Genomic DNA, 10,794 nt, shown 5'->3' on the forward strand with positions numbered 1-10,794 from the left:
CGGAGCGAAGGGAAAACGGGGCGACGTGGGGTGAAAATGGATCTAAAGTGGCTTGGAGAGAAAAAAAAGACAAAATGACCACTCGAAGATGGGCACGCTGGCGGACGGAGAGACAACCGGAGAAAAAAGCTCAGAAAAAAACTCAAAAAGACAGAAAGGAGGAAGCTCTGAAACGACTCGATGGACGGGTCTGTGTGTGGTAAAGGGTTCCTGTTCTGCTCTTAGCCTCCATCTTTGTCCTGCTGATTGTTCCTCACCTGTTCTCCACTTGTTGTAGGTCATTAGGAGACATCAAACCTGTCCTGAGTGTTTGACGATGAGATACATTTATTAAGATTAAAAAGTGAACTTTAGACAGGATCAACAGTAGTTTTACTCAGATTCTGATGTTTAACTATCTGTGCTGAGATGTCCATGGGTTTATTTGTATTCATGCTCTTTGTTTCCATTTGTAATTCAAATGTGAGCTCATTTCATCAGGTTCTGACTCCTGAAGACCTCCTCAAAGTACTTCAGTAAAACATAAATACTGATTCAGAGACACACACACATAAAAACTACAGACCCGAAGTGTTCAGAGAACCAGAGCTCATCATGTATTATCCATGGCTCCTGATTGTCTTCGTTAATTGCGAACAGTTGCGCTCCGAACCTTGTGTGAAACAATGACGAGGAGCCGAAGAAGAACCCGAACGGTTCCCGTCTCCGCTCTGAGCGCTGGCTGCCGAGCTGGACTTTGATCTCTGGTTTGTGTGAAGCGGGCCAAGCTGGCGCACGGTGTGAGGGTTGTGCAACTCCTGTCTTCTTGCATCAGCTCACTGAGGAGGTCCTGTCTCACAGCTGGCTCGGAAAACAGAGACAGTCCTGGATAAATCCAGTCCAACAAGGTTTTCGCAACGGGATCACCTATGACTTTGACCTTTGATTCAGTGACCTTGAAATCAATGGGGATCATCCATGATCCATGACATGTCCAGCTGTGACGTTTGACAGTCCTACGTTTGACGGTTGCAGAGTTAGAGCACAAACAAGGTTTTCACAAAGGGTTCACCTATGACCACGACCTTTGACCCTGTGACCTTGAAATCATTACGGATCATCCCCGCCCAATGAGGTGTTCAGCAGTGCAGTTTGGCCTTTCTGTGTTAAAGGGTTCAGATCGTTTAGAGCTTGAGAAGCTTCTCACAGTTTTTATTAATGAGCAGCGAAGGACGGTCTTCGGTTCGTCTGAGAGGAGCCTGGGAAAACTTTCGAAACTCAGGAGCAAATAAGGTCTTCTTACCCAACCCTTCACAGCTACGGCCGTGACTCGCTGACAGCATTCTGGAAAAGCCAGTGCATCGCTAAAAAAAACCACACCGGTCCGTCTCCTCATGACTCGAGGTCGCCGAGTGGAGGATCCGTCTGACTCGACAGGGGCAGGAAAACAAGCGCCGGACCCATCAGAGCGCCTGACGCCCACCGTTCGTCCAGATCAGTAAGAAGAGTCGAGTCATTTCTGGGTGAGATTAGTTGGTGAACGACCTGTTTTTAGTCCTGGATCTGTCTATTCCGTTTGATTTTACAGCAGTGATTCGAAGCTGGTTCCAATTCAAGCCTGACGGCCAACTTATGACGAGTTTAACCCTCGCCTTGCAGGTTTTCAAGAGATTTTTGGAGAACTGGTTTTTAGGTATACGACCCAAACTACGAAACCGGTTCGACACTGAGCCCTGGCTTTAAAGAGGAAACATTTTATTTAAATGTTCGTCAAACGAGCAGAGCGAAGAACAGCCCAGGCCCTCGCTGTTCGATCCGCCGGGGCCTCGCCGGCTGAGTCCCACTCCGCGGGGCTCGGCCGTTCCTGTTGTGTATTAGTGCCGGTGATTCGTCTCCGCTCCGCTGACAGACGGAGGGGACGGGAGGGACGGAGCCAGACAACGGCGAGCGATGGCTGTTAGATAGCCACGCATGACGAGCCTCATTCCAGCGAAGCTCTGACACACACACACGCAGATAATGATTCACACACGTGCTGCTTGTTACAAGCCCACACAGGGGCAAACAACACACACACACAGCTGAACGCGATGAGCCAACAAAGCTGCCTTTGTTGATTACTGGCGGCCCCCTCGGTCACCGCGCCTGGTGTGTGTTTACACGTGTCATGTTGTTAACCCTTCTCCTAGTGAGAGTGTTTGTGTGTCGGCGCTGACACTCTTGACCTCCGGGATAAATCACTTCCCGCACGGCTAACTTGTTAGCACGGCGTCCACATGGTTGAGATGACGTGTGTGTGTGTGTGTGTGTGTAAGGGTGTGTGCTGTTAGGTACAGGTGTGTACCCTGGAGGCGAGATCCTTATTGATCCTTTTTTTAGAATTTGGCCCGAAGCAGGGAGGAGGGGGAGAAAAGAAATGGTGAAAGATAACAGGTGTGGCGGCGATAAAAGAGTGGAGACGGAGAATGTGCAAAAAAACAAACAAAAAAAGAGCCGATAAGACGGCGAGGTGGTGACAGAAACGGCGGCGTTTGAAACAGACACAGCACGGTTTGGGGAGGTGTGTTCGTACCTGTTCCTCCGCTCGGAGCTGCAGGTCCACGGCCGGCGGAAGGAGGAAAGAGGAAAGAGGAGCCTCGTGAGACGGCGCGACGAGGCGGGACGATGCTCCGGGAAGGGGAGAGGAGAAGGATGAAAAGGAAGAGGTCGTAAATTTTCACCGGGACAGACAAATAAAGCCTCTCTCGTATCCTGACCTCCTTAAGCTCCATTTAAAAAAAAAAAAAACATAAATGTAAACCGGCCTTTGTCTTTTTTTTTTTTAAGGAAACGCCCAGACCTCAAAGTCCTCTCCCCAAGTGTCAATCACTCCAAACCGTCCCCATAAAACTAAAACAAAAACCTCCTGATGCATTTTTGTATTTTTATTATTCTCTCATAAAATAAAAAAAAGACAACTCCCAAATGACCAATGACACCAAGCTGTGTACAAAAGCTAGTATTTATTCTCTCTCAAGTTACAATACAGTATTTTTACTCTGGAAAAAAAATAAATATACATCTTGTTCAATAAATAACGTCAGTATGGTCCACAACCTTTGGCCTCATCACACATCCAGGCTCATTTCCACAAAAAAAAGGTCCACTTACTTTTTGTTTTACTTCTAGTTTTATCGTGGGGCTGTTTAAGATGCGCAGGTAAAAATAAAGACCTTTTAGCTCAGTCGAATCACTGCTTGGATGATGTCTTGCATTATAAAAACGAAACTGATCCAGTGAACTTGTGCAGTGATGGTAAATAACCTTAAAACACAAGTACAAATGGAGTTAATAAGTACGGACAAAACAAAAAATAAGGGCTAAACTTTGCTAGCACCTTATGAAGCTCATTAAATTATTTGTTTTGGCAAAAGTTTTCAAAAAAATATAATAAAACTTGTGATTTTCGACATATGCTCGTTATGTTTCAGTTGACCCATCTACCATGCTGGCGAAGGCAACACTAAATTCTTTATTAGCAAAGACCCGTTGACTATATTTGTTTTTCTTGGTATCATCACACCAAATGCCTTTAAATTCAGATTAAACAAATTGGATATTCTGCTAAAACCTGTTTAGAAGCATCTGTAGGAAGTTTTTGTCACTGGTTAGCTAGCTCACCTGTTAGTTAGTTCACTTGTTAGCTAGCTAACAAGTAAGCTAGCTAACAAGTAACAAGACGTTAGCTAGCTAATGAGTGACTCTTGTTAGCTAGCTAAGAAGTGACTCTTGTTAGCTAGTTAACAAGTGACTTACTTGTTAGCTAGCTCACCTGTTGGCTAGTTTTTTTGTTACTTAGCTAACTAGTGATGGGTATTTGTTAGCTAGCGAACAAGTGACTTATTTGTTTGCTAGCTCACCTGTTGGCTAGCTAAGAAGTGACAGTTATTTGTTGGTTAGCTCACCTGTTAGCTAGTTAACAAGTGACTCTTACTTGTTAGCTAGCTCACCTGTTGGCTAGTTTATTTATTTTTTTGTTACTTAGCTAACAAGTGAACATGTGTATTTGTTAGCTATCTATCTATTTCCCCATTTCCAGCCATTATGCTAAGCTAAGCTAAGCTAAGCTAAGCTAAATTGTTAGTGCTACTTTCACATTTATTGTACAAATGTCAGTGTAGTGAAACTCCTAGCAATAAAAGATAAGCGAAAGTGGCATTATTATTAACAATAGTTTTTCTAATTTCTTTAACACACAGCAAAACACTCGATAGCGTATTTTTCAAGTGGGATTAGGACTTTTAAATTAGGGTGTTAAATATTTTTGTGTGCACTGAATCTGTGAGCGCAGAAGGAAAACAGCAAAACATGAATGGTACACAGATGTATGTGGAGCTACAGCTGAAGACAGTAAAAGTGTCTTCCAGCGACAAATTCTGGAGGGAGTGTGTGACTCTGTTGTAGGGTTACAGTAAGTGACCATTTGATTAGTCAGCAATACCCAAACGCTGTTTTTTTTTTTTTAGCGAACATCCCCTGACTCACTTCTCCTTCTGTGCCTCCATCAATCCCTTCCCTTCGGGCATTTTCCTTTCCTTTTGTCTTTTGCCCATTCAGAGTTTTGTCCCTTCGTCCTTTAGAGAAAATGAACGTTTGCTGATTCACACATCTGAGGTCACTGAATCGGTTTTTGCGCTCAATGGCAGCACTGTCTGCCTGGCCGCCCAGCCCTCGGTCGGGTTGAGTCTAACCACCTACAGCGGTCTTCCTGTTGGTCTATGAGCCGTGAAGTCCGGAAACTCAGACCCACTCTCAGTGCGTTTTGCTCAATGACCTGCTATGTGTGTCGGTGCCGGTGCCGGTAATGTGATGGGTTTGTGTTTTATATTCCAGTAGCTGGTCTGGTGACCTGCCAAGAAGTCCTTCATCCTCGTATTCCAGTACGGCATGAATGAATGTGCTAATATGGGTATTTTTAAAAAATCTATTTTCGTCCTCTCGGCTTTTATGGAAGCGACAGATTTCCGCTGGGCTGGACTCCGAGCCTCGTTGCTCCGAGGGTCGGCGCCTCAGCCTCGGAGTCGCTTCTTGAGGCGGTTGAAGTCCTTCGCCGAGCGCCACAGCCAGCTCTGCAGCTCCCTCAGAATCCAGAAGCCCTCCACCTTCCGGGCGAAATCGTTCATCTTCGGCCGCGCCGACAGGAGCGCCGCGGAGGCGGAGGCGGTGGAGGAGGAGGAGGAGGAGGCGAAGAGCGGGCTCAGGGGGGGCGACAAGAGCGAGGTGCCCCTCTGCAGGGAGAGCGGGACGGTCTGGGGGAGCAGGGTGTGCTCCTCGCCCGCTCCCAGCTGGTACAGGAGGGACAGGGTGGGGGGGAGGGAGGGGGAGAGCAGGGAGCGAGGAGGCCGGCGATGTACGTCGAAGGCGGAGGGCGAGGGGTCCACCTCCTCCATCATCGGCCCTCCGGTTCTCCCCACAATAAATCCGTCTCCTCGGAGCGCGTGCAGCGACTGCAGGTTGAAGCTGAACTGGTTGCCGTCGTCACTTCGGGGGCTCATGGTTCCTCCTGATGTCAGATATGACACTTCCACCCTGATCTCCGCCCGCATGCCCTCCTCATTCCAGTCCTCCTCGATACTCAGCAGTCGTCTCCTTCCCCTCGGCTCCACCTCCATTTTGTGCTCCTCTCCTGCTGTCACTGCCATCTCCCTTTTCCCGGCGCGAGACTCTTCCCTCTTCTCCTGCCTCGTTCTCTCTCCTTTCGTTTTCTCCTTCGGCCCGCCACTCCGTCCTCCCGTCGGGGTGTTTCCTGCCCTCCTCCCGTCCCTCCTCCTCCTCCTGTCCGTAGCGTCCACGCCGCCGACACCGGCGTCCCTCTCCCCCCTGGCCCCCTTCGTCCCGCCCCTTCTCTGGCCGCCGCGCTGGCCGCCGGACTCCACCCTGGAACCGGCCCTGGACGACCTGTACAGGCTCCGGCTCATGAGCGGCGCCGGCCGGTTTCCGCCCGCTCCCCCCGGCGGGCGCGGCGGCTCCTCGCCGGCGTCCGCGGCCCGTGGGGACGACGAGTTCATCAGCGTGGAAATGGAGCCCAGCAGGCCGTCCAGACCGGTGCAGAAGTGCAGCAGGGAGATCTTGAGGGACGGGCAGAGGGTGGAGCGGGCCAGCTCCCTGACGGCGGCCAGCAGGACCGAGTAGGCCCTCTGGTTCTGGGCCAGGCGGGCCTGGTTCTCCAGGCCATGCCACAGCTCCAGCCGGGTGGCGGCGCTCGGCAGGCTCAGAGCCGTGCTGTTGGGGCGAGGAGGAGAGAAGTCCTTCTCGTTGAACGGCGGGCCAAGGGAGGTTAACTGCAGGGGACAGAGGAGGACCGTTAGAACTCGGGTCGGGTTTTCCGAGCCGGTCTGGAAACTTAACAGCTGGTTGCATTTAGGACGACAGTTTGGACACGTTACCGAAACCACTTTATTCACCAGTCAAGCAAAACCCCAACATTTCCATCATTTCTCCAAGAGAAGACATAAAAACTCAGCTACTACAGATTGAACAAAGCTGGACAGAAGAAAAAAAAACCAAAACAAAACACAAAAACAGGCGACCTCAACCCGGCGAGGACTGACGATGACTCCGCAGTTTGTTTTCTTTTCTCCTCCAACTTACTCGCAGAATAGTTTGGCCGACCGCAGTGTTTGACTGAAACCCAGTCGGATCCGAAGTGACAGAGTTTTGCCGCCACGTTCCCAGATCCAAGCAGAGACATTATGCTAATTATTCCACACAAGAAAGACGATCAAAACTAAATAATTATAAGAAGATGACGACGGGGAGGAAAGCAAATATACATATTTTTTGTTCTTCCTGACAGAAAAGTTTGGAAATAGAAACAATGATTCAGCCTGGATCCAGATCCAAATAAAACCGGAACCAGCTGGGAATACAATTCAAATGGAATATTGTTTTTACTGATATATATCTATATATACTGTATATTCTTGCATTAATGTGACGTCTATTTGAAGTGACAACCATGACATTTCATGGTTCACATGTAAGTTTATGGTTCCGTGCAGCAGCAGCCAGCTGTAGCACTTTGTAGCGACAGGTAAGATATTGTTTCTTCGCAGCCTTTTCTACAGAAACTATGTTTTTAAACAACGGGACAAAATGGTCGCCGTTTCTAGAAAAGACCAAAGTTCCGTTCATCATCAGGAGACTCAGTGGAGATTATATTTAATAAAAATAAAATAAAACATTATTGCTAAACACAAATTATCGGAGCCAAAAAGCTAAGAGAACGGGACTAAAGGAACTCCAACACCAGGCGACATAAAGAACATAAATAAAAGGTGCTTCTCTAAAATAAGACGTTCGAATGGAAAACCCATTTAGACGCCTTTATTTGAAATATTCTTTAGTTTCCTTTTAAAGGCCAACCGTGTTTTACTTAAAAACAGGATTATTTTATTATTATTTTCAAGTTCTTTATGTCGGAAGCTTCAAAATGAGACGTGGTTTGTTGGAACTCGGGGAGTCTGTTTTACCGGATGACCGATTTTTACCGGATGACATCAGGAGTTCCGGCCCTGTTTGAACAGAGGAATCCCCCGAAGCTTCCCGGTTATGTCAAGGGATTTCCAGGCAGAGAAAAATATTAGGATTATTTCTGAAGACTCATCTGTTGGAAAACTTCGATTTAAAGTTAGATTAGGACGATCGTCTGCTAGTTTAATTACCGGAGTAACTAGTTAGTGTTATTATCTACATTTTCACTCTTTCTGCAGCTCTTTCTGCAGCACGGGTCGCAGTTTAAGATCTTTTTAGTTCAGTTTAGAGCAACAGAACATCAGGCAGCTACTCACATATACGTCTTTGATTTCCTTGAGCTGGTACTCCAGGTATTTGGTCAGCTCGTACGTGCTTTCGATGGAGCTCCTCTCGCTGGCCAAGCTGTGGGACGGATTCAGAGCCACTGACACGGCGGCAGCCAGCAGTAGCGTGAGCAGACGACCCACTGTGGAGAGAAAAGGGAAGCGTTGGACTGATTAAAACTCAGGACGTCTCCTTGATGTCTCGCTCCGGAGACATTTGGTCATTATTTAACTTGGAGGTTGAATTTCTTGACGAATTGAAAGACTAGGCGAGACTAAAAACAGCGTTTTTACTCAGTTTAGAGGATTATATTTTTTACAATATTCAGGTTTATTGTCTTATTGTCTCTCATGATTGAGTCCTGCCGGGTCAGGATCATCTGACGTGGCCAGTAATTTTTTTTTTACCCTTCTCCCTCTCATTTCCTGGTAAATTTTCTGGCCGTCGAAGGTTTACTCTGGCTTTAAATAAAACCTCGCCTAATAGCTGGAGACGGTCGGACAAATGGCTTCTGAGTCAAACGCTCGAGTCTAAACACACACACACACACACACACTGACCCCAAAAAAACCCAACAAAGACATGTTTTTTTTTTTTTTACCATCACGAACACGAACGTGTCCGAATCAGCCGTATGTTTTGCCGTGGACTTCCTGTTTAGTTTTTCGGGGAGGTTTGTGTTTCAGGTTCACCATCCCGAGTGTTTGTCAGAACGCTCGCAGCCGTGGTTACGTGTGAGGACAAGAGGAAGAGAGGCGAAGAGGAGGGGGGTGGGGGGTGTAGGGGAAGGTTGGGAGAACCTTTTAGTGCCACCCCCCCAAACTCTGGCTTCAAACAGAGAAAATTAGAGCTGAGAGGTGCTTTGGGAACTCCGTGTACGTCCATCTCGACTTCTTCTTGTCCACTTGCTCAACCCGTCCAAAGCCATTATTTGATCTTTATTTTGTGTTTTTTTTTTTTTTTTGGAAAGTTTCCGTCCTCTCGGCACTCCCTTTCATCCTCTCATCCCCCCCTCGCCCCCCCACGCAGAAACCCGTGATTCATGCCTGTGAAACTCGCATCATCAGGTGTAAAAATTGCACAACCAGCGTGACCTTTTCCTTCCCCGCTTCAGTCCTGTCCTCCGTGTGAATTAGTCACAGTTTTACCTCAAACTCCGACATATTTTTTTCCTCTTTAAACTCGTGCTTATTTGCTCTTTCGATTGCTCTGGTTTCTCCGCTGCCTTGGGACAGAAAAAATAAGCCCTCCCTCCCCACCCACCCCAAAAAAAGCAGCCAATTAACCCTGATTAGCTCTCCTGCTCCGTCTCTGTTGGCCTTTTTCTTCCCGTTTCCTTCGGTCTTTTATCTTCGGGCCTCACAAGTTGAACAAGAGGCTTAAATCCCTTCAACGGCTCTGAAAGCGTTTCGCTTTGCCACGCAACCAAAAAAAAACCAACAAAAAAAAAAAAAAACTTTTCCGTTTGTCGTATGGGTGAAAACAGGGTTGGGTAGAAACTCGGCGTCTGTATGTATTATATACAAGTCAGTGCACAAAAATGCACAGAGACACACGGCGGGAAGCAGAAAGTTTGTTTTTAAAATGCCGTAGAGGAGGATGAAAACAGATATCCAGACAACAGATGTTCGGTCGCTCAAATAATCTGTAGAAAAAAAGCTTCAATTTGCAGATTTTAAAAGGTTTAAACTCTCCTTTTCACTTAAGAGAAGAAGGAAAAAACAGAAGGACATTTTTTCTTTTCTTGTTTATTTCAGAGTTTTAGGAATAAAATCTAGTTAGTGTTCTGGGATTAAAGCCAGTGAAAATATGTGATTTTTTAAAATGTTTTTGATTTAAAATTTTAAGCTTCTAGCAGAATTAAATGATAGTTTGGGGGTTAATGCAGCTCAAACTCATCAGGGTTTTAGGTCAAAATTCTGTTTGAAAGCAGAAAAATATTCCTCGATCTAGGGATCAGGTACGGATTTTCTTCCGTTATCTCAGCTCCAACCTCTGCTTTAACGCTCTCCAAAGCTTGTCTTCCCAGCTTTTAGTCGCCGTTTCTTTTCAGAAGAAGAAGGAGGAGGACGTCACCTTTTTTCTTCCCACCCGGCGGCTCTGAATCCATCCGACTCTGTTCACATCCAGGGATTATTTTACCGACCTGATATCCGAGACCGGCCGGAGTGAACTTGTCAACGGTCGAATGTAAACAAACGGCTCGTAAATGTTGGCAACAAAAACACGACTCCGCTGATTTCGCTCGTCTGTTACAAATTAGGTTGACTTTTGGTAAAGGATGATGCGTATTTAGTGGTTATTTTTCTGTAGGTGATACACACGTACAAAAAGTTGAAATAAAAACAGTGAAGAGTCGTGTATTTTAACAGCTTTTACGGCTTTAGGAGGGGAATCAGAAACCAAGCCATCATCAGCGTAAAGCCTCACGAAGGCTGAGTGTTCTGTAGAGACTTTAGACTTAACACAGCTGTGAAATAGGTGTGTGTGAAAAATGTGTCTAACATGAACTGAGCCCGAGAAACTATTTGAAAAGGGAACAAATTGGAAGCATAAGTGTCCTCGTTAGGTTCTGCTCCACCCAAACCCACCTCGCGTCATTTATTAAATCAGCTCCGGTGACGGCCCAAGTGACGGCTAGGGAAGATTGAAATTAAAACAAAAACCTGAACAACAACAAACACTAATACGTATCACTGCTAGGTCTTCTGCTACCCGCTAATCCTCAGCTGTCAACAGCGTCAAAACTCGCCCCCGGGACGGTTAGCTAAATTACAGATCATTCAGCCGGGGACGGCCCTCCTGTCAGTCCTCGTCACCTGTCGGAGGCGGCGGCAGCGCGTCTTTCAGCCGCACATTTGGAGCTCGTCAAGCCGCCGGTTCCTCCCAGCGAACATCTTCCATTAGCAGCAAAATTCACCGCAAGATCACTGAGTCAGTAAACAGCCCTGGGGGGGAGAACGGGACAAACAGTGC

The 10,794-nt window shown here is 46.9% G+C and overlaps 1 protein-coding gene across 1 annotated transcript in view; it reads right to left on the reverse strand.

Moving 5' to 3' along the window:
* Positions 1-4,429: 4,429 nt before the first annotated feature.
* Positions 4,430-10,794, reverse strand: part of clcf1 (cardiotrophin-like cytokine factor 1) — a 15,306-nt gene continuing 8,941 nt past the window's right edge. The window contains exons 2-3 of the mRNA XM_017428196.3: positions 7,809-7,960; positions 4,430-6,299 (exon numbers count right to left, since the gene is read on the reverse strand). Of these exons, the coding sequence (XP_017283685.1) occupies positions 5,028-6,299; positions 7,809-7,960 (1,424 nt within the window). The 3' untranslated portion in view covers positions 4,430-5,027. The remainder of the gene's footprint in view (positions 6,300-7,808; positions 7,961-10,794) is intronic.

This window comes from Kryptolebias marmoratus, linkage group LG9, assembly GCF_001649575.2.
Source record: "Kryptolebias marmoratus isolate JLee-2015 linkage group LG9, ASM164957v2, whole genome shotgun sequence".
NCBI classification, from domain to species: domain Eukaryota; kingdom Metazoa; phylum Chordata; class Actinopteri; order Cyprinodontiformes; family Rivulidae; genus Kryptolebias; species Kryptolebias marmoratus.